We start from the raw sequence: 15,598 nt of genomic DNA on the forward strand, positions 1-15,598 counted from the left end.
TAATAATAAAATAATAATCGGCTGCTGAAGCTTATTTTATGATGAAAGCCTGGAACTGGTTGCAGAATTATTTTAGTATTAATGAATCCCTAAACCGAATTATTTATTGAGATATTTGACAGATCACAACAAATCGGGTTTTTTATTAAAAAAATGTGTGAGCAAAGAGGCCAAGTACTCAGTAGTTTAAAACATTCATCATCAGAAACACATTTACATTTTTCTATACTTGGTTTATGACGAAATAAATACACATAATGCTAACACCATTTCTCTGTGTTTTGTGTTAAATGCTTATTAGCAAATGTTAGCATCCTGACCCACTACGCTAATGAGTCTGTACCTGCTCAACATGACGTCAGCCTTGTAGTTAAGTCTTGCTTCACAAAGTTAGAAATTCAAATTCACTTTTTATGGCATTTAACAGACTACATAACATTAGTCTGTATTAAAAACAACATTTATGTGCAGCCCTATTGAAAAGTACACTGAGTAAACAATCTGACAACTTTAGAACAACAAATTCACATTTCAACTCGCAATGTGATTAAGACAGTTAAATTAAGGTACATTTAAAAATGGTTAAAAAAAAAAATCTGTTGGCCATAGAAGTAGATGACGATACCTAAAAAAAAAAAAAAAAATCTAAAAAGAAGCTCACCAAATCCGATGAGGCCGAGCGTCTCTCCTCTGATCCTGGCCGCCCCCGACGCCACCTCCCTGATCTGCTCCACGCTCTGGACCCGCGTGCCCTCCCGGAGAGCCTGGTACAGCCAGGTGTTCCGCCGGTACAGGTTGAGGATGTGACAAAGTGTTGAGTCTGCTGTCTCTTCTACCGCGGCTGAGGGGATATTACACACCGCAATGCCTGGGAAAGAGAAGCAATGGAGATAAAGGGATGAAACATAGGTACTTCAAATGACTAGTAACTTAACTGCTCTACAGATTTAATAGTTGATTCTAAGTACAGAAGCTGTTTTTCAAGAGGGCATAATCTAGTCGTTTTTTAGTTCACAAAGTCATTGACAGGAAAATGATTTCTTTATGACCCTCTACAAAATAAAAATGCACTGTGTATGAAACTGAAGAGGATAATTACAATAGCTAATTATGGCCATGAAAAGGACATTTCTCAAAACATGCACGTCAGCGCACAAAGATGAATTACCACAATCGACGATAATTAGGACATCACACTAAATCCTGCTCTCGTACAAACATATGCCGGAGGGGCCAAATGGGAATCAGAGTGAGAGTTTCATATCAGTTGGAGCATCTGCTCTGCATTTACAAACAGCGCCATTACATATTCTGTTTACAGTATGCAATCATTCCTGTTACATATGTTATTTATGTTAAGTCAATAGCAAGCAGAGTTTGCTTTGGCCCCCATCCAAAAGTGCACTGTTCTTATCCATAATGCATCATTTTTGTTAATTTATTCTTTTTTATTATTATCATGCAGGAGTGAATGAATAAGCCATATTGGCAGATATGACCCCAACTTCTTCAATATTCTCAGTATAGGATTACTTCTGAAAAACCCTTAGTTTTAAACATTTCTCAACAACTTTTTTCATCCCTGAGTCTAAAAATGGTTTTGTTATATTATTCCAGGTGTTGATAGTTGTGCTACCTCCATTTTACAGGGAAAGAAAAACCTTGAAATAGTCAAATAAAAGGTTAAAAAGCACAGAACAGCAAGTCTTCAAATCAAGCACATTACATTTACTAAATGATCTACCTTATAGGACTCTTCCGAATTTTTTTAAATTATTATTTGTAGTCCATCAACACCTGTCATTTGTTAAATATTCTTCTTCTTTTTTTTTAAAACTTGTTCCGTTACATTTCCAATAGAGGGAAAATAGGTAGAATTATGTTAAGAGATGACTATCCCTTTCTTTTGTAATACTATGAAACTTTCAGCGCGGGATAAACGAACAAAGAAATACCCTGAAATGTTTTATGTCATATTGCCTACGGTTACATCGTTCCTTATTCTCAGGATTTTCTTCACCTTAAAATATAACACACTGTAGTTTGCTATATATACACTCATTGTCCTAAGTGTTTTTATTTACTAAGCTTTTAAGGTTATTTGTATAATTACGTTTATATTTGGTGTAAATACTTGTCTTTAGCATCCTTTTTTTTTTTAATGCTAAATAGTTTCTTAAAAATACTTATTTTTTTATCATCATTATAGCCTATATATTTATTCTTTTTTTTTCTACCTACTTATTTTTTTATTATCATTATAGCCTATATATTTATTCTTTTTTTTTCTACCTACTTATTTCTTTCAGATTGTTTATGTTCGCACCAGCAGATACCAAAGCAAATTCCAATAGACTTGATTCTTATATGCTAGCTTCTGAACAACCTCTCTCTCTACATCTATCCTCCCGCTCTGTGTCTGCTCGCCCCTCAGTCTCACCCAGGTCCCCGGCAGCCTTGATGTCGATGTTGTCGTAGCCGCTGCCGATGCGGATGATGATGCGCAGCGACTTGAACTTCTCCAGGTCCTCTCTGGTCAGGGTGATGGTGTGGTACATCATGGCCCCCACGGCCTCATTCAGCACCTGAGGGACATCATCAATGTCTCATTACATCATCAACAATCATTAACAGCCTTTAGGAGTCAATCTGCATTCACATTATGATCAGTCATTATTTTAATCAGTATCATCCCTATATTCCATTTCCTGCAACATTATGTATGACTTGAATAGAAGAGCATTCACCACCTCGCATTTTCCTGCAGCTTTACGTCCCCTTTCTCTCCATCTAAATGCAAATTGATTGTTTATGTGTGCCCTGAAATATGAGTGCTTGTCTGTGTGTTTATAATGAGTGCTTTCGCCAAAGCTGCCTTTTGTCACAATTCATTCAGACTGTAGACAAACACAGCTGAAGTGGACGCAGGCAGGACCGTAAAGTAGGCGGACAGCTGCTGAGGAACCCGGAGAGAATCAGCAAGTAGCTGCGGCCGCACGCCACGGCCGCTAAATCACACGTTAGAATTCACAACCCGCTCACTGAATTAACCTAACCGAACCAGATTACCATAGCGATGAATTACCATGCAACATTTTTATTGGAGCTTGTTGTAGTGAGAGCCGGATGCTAAATTCAAGGTTAAAGCTCTCTTCATGCATTAATCTCATTACTTTAGAGAAGCAGGCCCAGCAGCAGGCTTGGCTGGAGACGATGCTGGAAAATTCACTAAAAAAAAAAAAAAATCACACGAACACAAGCGGAGAGTTTACATGAAGTGGAAAAAGAGAGAAAATGGTTTTTTTTTTGTGTGATAATTAGTTGAATAACTCATCTGGCAGGCCACAGTGCATCTTTACTGTATATTGTTTTTCACAAGGCTATTACCTACAGCAAGGGATCATGAATAATGCAAAGCACATAAGGTCTGTGAGTAGGGCCTCACAGTACACTTATTCTACACCAGCGCAATGGAATATTTTGAAAGCTTTAACGAAATACTTGAACATGGGGATTGATTTGTGGTTTCAGAGGTAGTGACATGACGTGAATCTATACAAAAATAGCTATAAATGAGGTCGCTTCATGTGTGTTGGTATTCTTTAGCTTTGAAGAATGCCAGGCTAGCTGTTACCCCATGTTTTCAGTCATTATGTTAAGTTAATCAATAGCCGGCTTCTCAAAATATTTAAATTTACCGTAAAAGTTATGCCTAAAAGCTTCAACAAAGACAAACTATTTTTTTTATTATCACACATCTATGATCTCCTTCCACATATGGTTCTTAAAAGCCTTAGCTCTTGAGGACAGATTGGGGGTAGCCTGCTTTGGGAGGAGGGAATAACAGAAAGTCCACAAACATCATTTTATAGATGTATATCTTTCTTATTGTTCATATATGTAAGAGTTATTCAAAAGACAGCACATTAAGGACACATAAAACACAACCCCTCTAATTCTCTCTCTCTCTGATTCATGCTCTCCAGTCCATCACTACACTTTCAAATAGCAAATAAAGGCCAAGGGTGCCAGAAAAACTGCCATTTATGCATCACAAAATGTTCCTTACTCTTCATTGATCGTGTGATTTGTGCATGAGTGAGATACCCATCATTTTCACAATTACATCTAAAAACATTGGTTGAGATTTTTTTGGGCCATTGAACTTAACAGCTGCACTTAAGAAGAGTGGTTTCTGATACAGTGACACTTTACAAACAAACACACTTTTATTTTTATCCTACTTACATTTTCTGGGTCTTTTCCAAGGACAACACTGGATTAGTTCATAGACCAAAAGCTCTTGTAATACATTTCTTTTAAGGTGTACTCAACCAGGGCCACAACTCTCTTTCAGCTGAACTCTGGCTTACAGCTAGTTGAGCACTTTAGGCACACAAGTAAATTGTTAAATTCTCCTCTGAATCATTGAGTGACAGATTCCCTAATCACTGCCTCTGCTCACTTCCAGGCAGTGCATGCAAAAAGACAGCAGTGTGCTTGGGACTGTTTATATACTCATCATGTGTGAGCAGTACTTCACTACTAAAACTTGCAGTGAGGTTGTTGGCAAGTCTGTGTGTGTGTGTGTGTGTGTGTGTGTGTGTGTGTGTGTGTGTGTGTGTGTGTGTGTGTGTGTGTGTGTGTGTGTGTGTGTGTGTGTGTGTGTGTGTGTGTGTGTGTGGTGCCCCATCTGTACCCTCTGCTGTGCAGTTAAAGTTGTGGGAACGCTGCCAACATCTCTTCTCCCAGATGGGTACTCAGTATTTGTAATGCATTCACCACGAGAGCATTTTACTGAACATAGATTGCTGTGTGCGTGCGTGCGTGTGTGTGTGTGTGTGTGTGTGTGTGTGTGTGTGTGTGTGTGTGAACTAGGGGGGCAAGGAAGGACTAAAGTGTTATATGCAGAAAATTACAATATTAACTTTGCATTTGACATATAAATGATTATATTGGCACAGAAGTTAAACTGACTACTTTTACGTTGCATATCAAATTCACCAAATATTTGGAGAATGTGCTGTAAGGAATCATGTTCACTAAATGAATACATGTTGAAGTGTTACCCTTCCTATTGTCTTTATATGTGTAACAGACCCTGCGGCTTTGATTGTAAAATTGCTCCTGACTGGCTCCAGTGTATAGGCAGTAAAATAAGACAAATGTTTCACCCACTCTGGCTCAGAACAATTATGCTGCCTTACTATTACCAGCCTCCTCCTCCTCCTTATTTAACAAAGCAGCACTTCAGCACCCAGTGGGATTACAGTCAGTGATGAAACCATTAGAGTTGAACTGGGAGAGTGGAACAAGCCAGTGGGCTGAAATATTATTAAAGCATCACAGAGGAGGAGACGCAGAAGGAGGAACAAGATGACTCTCCTGCACTCAACTGAGGACAAATTATTCCAGAGTCACAGTCAAAGTTCATATTATGTCCATATCAGTGTGTGTGTGTGTGTGTGTGTGTGTGTGTGTGTGTGTGTGTGTGTGTGTGTGTGTGCCTCTACTACCACAGTACAACTGTTACTGCAGAAGTGAACACAGACTGATGGTGTTGCTACAGAGTAATATATTACATAGTCTGACATTTTCCAAACATGTACTGCTTATTAAAACGTACAAACACTGCTTTACATCAAAACTCAAACGGAGGGCACTTGTCTCAATAGCATGTTTTAAATTGAAGTTGTCTGAAGTCCTTACCTCCAGCTGCTCTTGCAGTAATAAGTAGTGTGCCTTTCTTCCTGTCCTAATGTGCACAATGTAGTGACTGCTTTTTCTTCTTTTGTTTTCTTAGTTATGTTCTCTGTATGTTAGGTGTTTGTGTTTTGTGTTATGTGTAGCGTTGCTGCCTTCTTGGCCAGGTCAGCATTGAAAATGAGATTTGATCTCACTGCTTTTATCTGGTTAAATACAATAAAATCCTGTCCGCACATTTTCTGTGTTTGACAAATTAAAAGAGGAGTGGTCAAGTAGAAACACACATTGGTTACAAAGAACCTGTGTTGAGGGAAAGTGAGCTCTGTGTGAGGGACAGCAAAGGGAAGTGTTGCATGTAACTCAAACTGAAAACTTTGCTTAAATCTTTCTTTCTTTTATACTCAAATTGTATTGAAGTTTCTCTATGCTTTAAACACATTTAAAATGATCATTTAATACAGTTTGTGTTTATTTTATTTCTTTTTTCATTCTATGCATTTTCTAAATTGTATTTCTTTAACAAATCATTGAGTGAATTATTTCAGACATGTGCAATTACATATTTTATTTTACCCCCTCCTCTATTAAGTAGTGGAGAGGATTTTAAATATATCCACTCTACTCTATACTTGACGTCTTAAAGAAACAGATTGCTTGAAGCCAAGTTAAGTTAAGTAAACATACAATTAACACAAACGAATTAAAGTTAATTACATGCATAAACAAAGCTGCTTAAATGAGATTATAAATAAGGAGCATTCGTGGCAAACATTTGAGATTTAGGACTTTGAAGAACCATCCCAGAACAGTGGTCTGTTTTTATTAAGGGCTAAAAGCTCAGTGCTACAGTTTGTTTCAATGTTAAGATATACAAATAAAGGGGTGAAATCCTGTTATTTAAAGAATTGTTTACTTTTCCTGACATACAGGTAAAAAAGGTAGCAATGTGAAAGTTATCATTGTACCTTCTCATGTATCTCCTGAGTGGACTGGGCGTCACAGAAAGCCACGGTGGCCAGGTCTTTGAGGATGGGCATCTCCACGGTGCAGTCGCGCCCGTCCAGCAGCGCCACCAGGGGGCGTGGGTGCATAGGCCCGTTCATAATCTGGGGCCGAATACCTGCAGAGGGGAGGACAGAGAGAAAGGGGGGGAGTTAATTATTTATAAGTGGCACACACAGTCAGCGAGCAGCAGAAGAAACAGTAAAATGTAGGAAAAGCATCCCGCAGCAGGAAGTGTTGACACAGACTGGGACTGTGTGTTTTACCTGTGCGCGCCTGAATCACACACACACACACACACACACACACACACACACACACACACACACACACACACACACCGCTGGTGATATGAATACACCCCTCTCTGGCTGTTATCCACCCTGTTACCAGGCAACAGGTCCTTTCACCCCATGAGGTCATCACCTCCATTATCCTATCATCGTTCAGGGGCCGGCAGTGTGTGTGTCTCTGCACACTTTACACCATGTACACACTGACGCTGAAGGAAATCATCAAGTATTAAATGGAAAGATTCAAACTTGAGGTCGTCTCGAGGTTTGTCCTTTCAGTATTTGGGTATCTTTGCCCCCCCCCTCCCTCCATCGTGATGCCCTTCAGGTAGAAAAGAGGCAAACAAATAACAGCTGGAGGCTAGAACTGTGTCAGTATTGATGAAAGACTCACTGATGGACTGATGGATTGTCACGATGAGCCAGTAAACTAACTCCATCTAAAAACCAATGTTTCCTTTAGGTGTGAGATCGAGGAGAACAGTGAGGACCCAAATTCCACTAAAAACAGGGAGAAGGAAAAAGAGGAAAGGAGGAAGGAAGGAGGGGGTCCACACACCACCACTCTCCGGCTCCCTGCTGCCTGTTGTCATGGTGATTAGAGGAATTGGGCAGGATTATGAAATATTTTATTTAGTGACATCTGCGCTGCTGGAGAGGACATCCAAGCCTCCTCGCTCTGAGTCTCTCTAACTCCTCCAGTTTTGGGAAGCATAGACGGTGTTTGTGACCTACACAACTACAACATGCTAACATATGTACTTTATGCAGATCAGGTTACTATAGTGATACAAAATACAACAAAGAGATACATGTAAATGTAGCAGAGTCTCATTAATCTGTGCTTCAATTCTGCACCGGTAGGCTCGTCTTCTTTCATGCACCGCTAAGGGAAAAGGTTGCATTGACTATGGTCAATGTTTGAAGAAGCTTCCCTTTTCAGCCCTACATTTTTTTTTGCAGAATCCTAGATGAACGCAAATATTTCTGCCAAATTAAGCTTTGGCTATTCCCTGAGGTATTTGTATACAGGAGATTTTATGTGTGTTCCTCACTGGTTTGTCATGGGCACGTTTCATTTAAAAATGTGGATTTTAATTTTGATGCCAGGTGTTGGCTTGTCGGTTTATTTTGCCAGGCCACTGTCAATTAAATGTGATCACTCCAAATCCACACAGTACCGACGGAAGGTTTTGAGTGACTAAAAAAAATATCCCCATGTAATTTTTCAAAAAAAATAGTTGCTTATTTTGTCATGAATACTTTTTTTTGCAGAGAAATACTTACATTCAGGAAACTTAGCTTAAGAGTTTCCTGAAATAAAAATAATCATAGCATCTTTAAGAATGACATCTCAATTAGTTTTAACTAAAGCCGTTCTGCGCTATTTATAAAAAAAAAATGTGCCAGTCAATATGACGTAGGTTTAAGCAAAACAGATCTTTTCAGAGAAGGTTCTCAATGCACCTACAAACTTGAATTTACATTGTGCCTCTTGCAAGCTGCATCTCTGTGCTGCTCTACCATCTGAAAACATCCAGCGCTAGAAGCATGCAGAAAAAACATAGGCTGTAAATGATGTAGAGCTCGATGCTGTAACTCAACACACAGAAGGAAAAAACAGAACATCTGCGCTTTCCCTATCAGTAAGAAACAGCGGATTAATTTAAAAGAGAGCTTATCGCATGTCATAAATATAACCGCATTGACAGAAGGAAATCCAACCTGCACTTTTATCAGGATTAACTTCTGTAATGATTGCTTTCTGTCTCTATTTCTTTCAAACGGCGGAGGAAGGTGAACCACATTCAGACATCTCGGAGGTGAGAAAATTGGGATGAGGGTTTGTATTATAGTTTCTCCTAAACTCCACATCTCAGGTGTGTTGTCTGCTTGCAGGGTTTATAGACACAGATGAGTGATCACTCTTTCAAAATGTGGTTGGTCCTTTAAAAGGTTATTCAACTGAGTGCACACATGATTGCTTGTGACAGCATTTTTTAACAGAAAAGCTTCTAACTGGAATCAGAAGTTCTAAAATATGTGAGCATTAGGAAGGCAGGACAGGCTGTTATGAAAGAAGCTATTATTCCCACATTGCATTGTGGGAAATGTAGTGTTTCTGCAGCTTCAGCCATGCTAGACATTACAAATGAGGATATCTTTGCTGTTGTGTTTTTCAAATTTAAAATTGCTTTCGAAATCAGTCTCTCGCGAGTTGCACAACCTTTTAAAGTGCAATAATTCCTCACAGCTATCATTAAGCAGTTTAAAGCAGCAGAGTGAATATTATTAAGTCAAATATCTGCTTGCAACTTATTTTAATGAAATGATGCTTTGCTAGTTATTACTGACCTTTTCTTCCAGTTACTTTTATTATCATTGCTTTGCTTTTATGTTTCCTGATTACCATTTTTAGTGTTTGGTGTAAATGTTCTACGTAGTATAACTGCCTCCTTGGCCTTTTTTTCAAAATGATGTAGAGATTAAGAGAGAGTGTTTTTATTATATTACACTACATTACAGTCATTAACAATATTATTATTATAGTGCAGCGCCCATAATAAAAGCAGTGCTTCATAAAATCCTAAATGGCAAAAGAGAAGAATGATGAGCAAAGAAGAAACATGCATAAAAAATAAATAGTGGAAGTGACCTCCATCTTTCCGTTCTTAGTATAAGCTGAATGCATGCTTCACTCTCACCCGTGTGTGTGTGTGTGTGTGTGTGTGTGTGTGTGTGTGTGTGTGTGTGTGTGTGTGTGTGTGTGTGTGTGTGTGTGTGTGTGTGTGTGTGTGTGTGTGTGTGTGTGTGTGTGTGTGTGTGTGTGTGTGTGTGTGTGTGTGTGTGTGTGCGTGCGTGCGTGCGTGCGTGCGTGCGTGCGTGCGTGTAAGCGAGAGGTCGGCTTGCCAAACACACCTGTGGGTCTGCAGCTCTCTGTGCCCTCTCATCACCATCCTGCAGAGTTCAGTATCACAGCTCAGACCGAGCAACAAACTACCTTCCATCATCTAACAGACGCCGCGTTGTGAAAACACACATGAAAACACACACTCTTAGATGAAAGGATAGAAAAAGCAGCGAAACTCCCTTTCTTGATACACACACACACAAACAAAATGCCGCTGGTATACAAAAGAAAGAAAGCAGCATCACTTGTCGGAAGTATGTCAAACTGCTGTTGATTAATTAATTCCTAGTGGCTAATAGCCTTTCTAGAGCCTAATAAGCCTGAAAGTGGCGTGATGATGAATCTGTGGATAATTAACACCTAACAAGGCTGTTAATGAAGCTCTTAATGACTCAGATACCTGGCCAGTGATTAAAAAGAGTAAAACAATCCCCTCAGACAGAGAAAAAAAAATGAAAATGACTATGTTTATAATACATGATGACAGGTTTAGACAAAAACAAATCCACAGCTGCTTGGACCATCATGATGTGTATTCACAAAGAAATAAACACACACTGTAGGAAAGGTGTTGTTGACTGAGGCTCTGTAATGGCCTCTTATCAGCATCCCTCCAGGGAATGTCTGTCACATCACAGTTAATGAGTTTTGGGGCTTTAGTCTCTATTCTCACGCTGTCAGAAGCACACTACACTACATTTCCTCTTGCCAAGTCAGGTTGAAGAAAAAAAGGATCAGCAACAAGGTGGCGGGAAATGTTATTTAGAAATAGGGCTGAGTCTTCGACATATGGGATGACTTTCTTAAGGAAATGCCAAAAAGCTATTATTTTTCTATAATGTATGTAAAAGTGCACCGTGTCTCAATACTCCACTTTTTCTGGCAGCACACAGCTCAGGATGGAGGATGTATTTTTTGTACGTTTAACATTTTTTTACAATTGTAAATAACACCGCTTTGGGACAAATCAAGGTTTTCTGATTCTGATGGAAAACTAACAAAAGCAACACTTTACGTTGATTTAATGAGAACTTTTTTGAGGTGGGTTTTTTAAAGAATACTTTTAGAGCGCTATTAGCATTGTGTGTTGACTGCTTACACTCTAATAAGACTAAGAAATTATTATTCACCTTTTTCTATGTTTTCATTTGTTAGTGTGTGAAAACCCCATTGGGTGGTTTGTTATGGAACCAGTTAAGGTTGATGTGTGTTTAAGATTATAGCCATCAGGAAAGCAGCACACATTGCATATCTTGGTTGAAAAGGAACCAACATAAATATTTCTGAAAAATAAACAGAAACAGAGCTGAGCTGAGCTTTGTGGTGTATTGACATAAATTAATATCACAATATGGCAAGAGTAAACAAAAAAATCTGATGCGGTGAATAATTCCCAATTGTATTGGTTGGCAGAATTACGATGGTTGTGAACTGACCACACACACTTTTTCAGTTCTGTGAGTATCATTAAAATATCACACTGCCCTACTGAAGGCCTTATTTGGTTAGAACAGTCGTAAACTAGGGGGTTGATTACCTCACTGACATTATGGGTCATCGGGGAATATCACAGACACACAGGATTACATTGCAGCTGCAGACGACTGTAACAACACTCATCTATAGATGTTGAATGAAAGCAGTAAGAACACTAGCTATGGTTACCTTTTTGTCTGTTGATTTAAGTCGAATAACTTCAGAACACTAGGGCGCATTTTTATCTAATCATTAGGCGATTTGGGTTACGTTGAGATCATGTAATAGTTATTAGCAACACTTGTTAAGAAGAGATCATGAAATCATAAGAAATCAAACAATGACTCCCTACAGACATCTTCTCAGTTCTTGATTTCTTAACTGGCAAATAATGCCAAAAGTGAGAACACACACAAGTCTGATCCCAATAATCACCCTTGGGTGGCTCCCACCTCCCCCACCGTCACACAGCAGCTGCTCTCATGCCAGCACTTGTAAACCAGAGGTCCAGCTGCTAAAGAATGAAGCAATGATTGCATCTGGCTCTTTTTTTAAACTTAACTGGTGTCCTGCCACTTTCTCTCTGTTTAGATTCAACTCTCTCTCCCTTCCTCCCTCCATCCATCTTTTTATTTTCTCCCTCCAGCAGCTTGCCAGCCGCCCCGCCCGGCTGCCAGCTCCAGAACCTGGACTTTATGAAATGAAAGCAAAGCCAGAACGCTTCTTGTCCAAACACAGAGTCCCACCCAACACCAGACAAAATACCAGACTCATTTTCAGTCGGGAGGGAAAAATGCATACCGGAGTCGATATTAAAGTGCCTATTTACTGTTACGTAAACTATGAGCAGTAGAAACAACATCACTAAGATGGTTTACATTAGGCGCTGAGATATTTTGGCTGGTACTCATTCGGATAAAAATGCAAATAGCTTGTTTCAATTTCCTGTTATTGTACCCAAAGTATTAATCATTGCAGCACAACAGCCAGCATTGTTCGCAGGACAGCAACTAATAAAGAAACAAAGCCCACAGCTTGACTAAGTAAATCTAAACCATGTTTGGTGTGACAGCAGATAGTCTTATCAGTGGAGGTCATGTGTTGTTGCATCCCTCAAGGGAAGCTTGAATGGACTAACACTGATATCATCCTCTAGCCCATGCTAATCACAAACTGAACAATTCTCCAGGAAGTATGAAAACTTTTGGCAGAGCTGGCAAGAGCGTACTGTTTAAACCACAAATGGATTACAGATGTTCCAACTAAAAAGCCTTTTTGGATTCTGACAACAGAAATAGAAGTCATCTTTTCAAACGCTTGAGAGGGAAAAAAAGCTTATAGAAATGCGTCCTCTCCTTAGTGAATACGATCTTGTGTCTAATTCTCTCGTTTGGAAGGAGAGATCTTGGAAAAGCAACTCAGAAAGCTTCGCTGCCAGGAGCTGTGAGTCAGAGTTTTTCAGAGGGAGAAGGATAATTTCTTAAATAGAGCACAAACAATCAATGAAAGAAAATAAACAACAGCTCAAACCTGTATTTCTCCTCTATGGTTTGAAAACCAATCTTTAAATAGTTATTTAATAACATCAATTATCTTCGTTTCTAAAGCTCCATTTTCTGACAGATGGTTTGCTCTGCTTTTGTGGTTTCATGGATCTCCAACACGCCTCGGCTGGGTAAAAAAAGAGGGTTTCATTTGAAAGTTAATGCACTCCCAATAGATTTACTCGTGGTTTGTTTGTGAGTTCATCCCACATTTTGAAAGCTAAATTGTCCACTTGAGGGACTGCAGAGTGGTATTAACTTACCTGCTCTGTTGTGATTTCCTGAATAATAACACGTTGTTCTGTGCCATCTCAAATATCTCTTAATAGCCTTCTGAGACAGTTTAGTATCCTCATCTCACAGAGGAGCTACACAGCAGTTTCAAAATCGCGTGTATTTTTTTACTTGGTTCAATATTACAGGTGAATCTCTCTAGGAAACCCTCGCCACTCACCATCTCATTCCTTTCCCTCTATTTCCCATTTCCTTCCTCATAGTTTAAAAGGTCATGAAATGCTCAAACTGGTGGGATACTATGTGGGTGCTCCTACATCGGCTCCGCATCAATGGAACAATAAAACTGTAAAAACAAAAAGGAAGTGAGGAAGATTTTCCATAGCACGATGATGTCAGGGCCACAGCGGCGGTCGCTGAGTTCACAGCGAGCTTTTAGAGAAAACTACTCCGCAGTTGACGCCGAGCCAAAACGGGCTAAACGGGCTTAGGACCAACAGCTGGTTCTGGTTACCTAGCAACTCCCAAGCTGGGGGCCTCAGTGATGGGATAGTCCGAGGGGTGAGAAGAGGAGGGGGCCCAGACGATAACCCAGTGGGATCTCTTTGTGGCAAGTGCAGCGGTGACAGGAAAAGCTTGATTTCATGATATTGAATCTTGCCCCCAAAAGGCAACGTGCCTCAGGCCACACAACCTGGCAACCCAAACACAGAGCGTGAAGTGGCACGATCGGTGTTTCTCTGCAGCATTTTTCTAGGAGACTTCAGGAATACCAACGTGCTCGCTGTGGTACTGTGCACACCCACACTGACAATGAATTTGGCTGCACTTAGCTTCACAGCCACCCACAGATGATAACCATAAATGACCAGTGATAATCCGGGATGTCATTTTGTTGGATAAAATGTTCAAGGGCATTCACAGCTCTCAATTCTCCCTTCTACTCTCCTTCTGTTCTGTAGTGCATGTCGACCTGCATGCTACTTACAATAAAAAACAGCAATGTTGCGCTCTTTAACTGTTCATACATCCTAACAAGAAACCGGCGCCTGTATTCTTGGGAGTGTCTACTTTCTTAGTGTGTTTACGATCCCTTGGCATCTGTAGAAAAAAGAAGGGAGGTGTAATCTTTTTTTTGGCAGACTTGCCTCCTCCAGGCCCCCACCGGACCCTATCAGCGCCCGGCTACACCGCCGCCACCGCAGCCTGTTTCTTGTTCCACTATGTGGACACACAAAGACTTTGTTTGTCCTCCCTCCGCCTGCCCTCCTCCAAACTTATCACCACCCAACGCCCAGCCAAGAGGGGCGAGGGTGGGGAGAGATAAAAGGATGAGAGAGGAGGGAAGGGTGAAATTACATGTAAAAGTGGATAAGGAGAGAGGAGGAAGAAAGGGGGGAAACATTCATTGACATAAAGATATCACAGGTGGTGTCAGTGGTAAATACAACACAAAGTGAGAGAGAGGAGCATCCATCAATCAGCATCCCCTCTTTAAATGTTTTCTTTTGTGCTTCGCTAGCAAGGCCTGAAAACAACCGGGGTCCTGAGACAAAAGCAGCTGTCAGTGCTGATGAACAGCGGACAGTGCACTCGAGCTTTACTTCACATGCAATGCAAACACACAAACTAGTGTGTGCAGGTCAGGAACAATTACATACAAACCAACATTATCAGCAGGTTTTTTTGTACCTATGCAAAAGATATTAACTGCTGACATTACTGATTAGTTTAAGTTAATATGGTATTTTTTGCGATTTGGACAAAGCTGAGAAATTAGGAGAAATTGAAAATCAACTGCCAATTTGAGCCCTAAGTATTAAACTAGTCGTTTTTGGGGAAATCAGATTTTTAATATAATTTTCAACTGGAAATTACTGATTATTTTTACATTATTTCAATTTTTAAAAGCATTAAAATGACCCCGGATTAATCAGATTCATTTCAAAAACTCGCTTGACATACATCATTATTTTCGTCTGAATACACACCCTGTGACGGACAGCGTTCACACACAGGAGCGCCCATTAACACTCTCACACAGAGCCACTCTGATGCCCATTCTTCTGTGACCTTTGACCCTTTAAATGACAGCCCGTCTAATCTCGCTGCAGTGCAGAGGTCTGTGGCTTCAAACCAAGGAAACACTCACACACTGATGTTGCCCTCATACACACACACACACACACTGATTTCATGACACACTTCATTGCAAAAACATAAGAGGCTCATTAGCCTTAAAGCCAAACCCATCTCCCTCCTCCCCCACCTCTCGCCATTACACACACGCACGCACGCACACACACACACACACGCGCACTACACAATGTGAAACATGCTCCTTGCCTGGGAAATGCTGTCTCCACATTCTTCAAATCAGGAGCTGCACATGGCAGAGGAAATGTGGTGGAGGGACAAAAAAAATAGAAAAG

General features: G+C 40.1%; 1 protein-coding gene across 4 annotated transcripts in view; it reads right to left on the reverse strand.

Moving 5' to 3' along the window:
- Nucleotides 1–15,598, reverse strand: part of ctbp2a (C-terminal binding protein 2a) — a 71,333-nt gene that overhangs the window by 13,538 nt on the left and 42,197 nt on the right. For all 4 annotated transcript variants that reach the window (XM_010793094.1, XM_010793112.1, XM_010793119.1 and 1 more), the window contains 3 exons: nt 6,672–6,826; nt 2,441–2,585; nt 662–868 (listed from right to left, as the gene is read on the reverse strand). In XM_010793094.1, coding sequence (XP_010791396.1) covers nt 662–868; nt 2,441–2,585; nt 6,672–6,826 — 507 coding nt within the window. The remainder of the gene's footprint in view (nt 1–661; nt 869–2,440; nt 2,586–6,671; nt 6,827–15,598) is intronic.

Source organism: Notothenia coriiceps, unplaced genomic scaffold, assembly GCF_000735185.1.
Source record: "Notothenia coriiceps isolate Sejong01 unplaced genomic scaffold, NC01 NC01_scaffold00001919, whole genome shotgun sequence".
NCBI classification, from domain to species: Eukaryota; Metazoa; Chordata; class Actinopteri; order Perciformes; family Nototheniidae; genus Notothenia; species Notothenia coriiceps.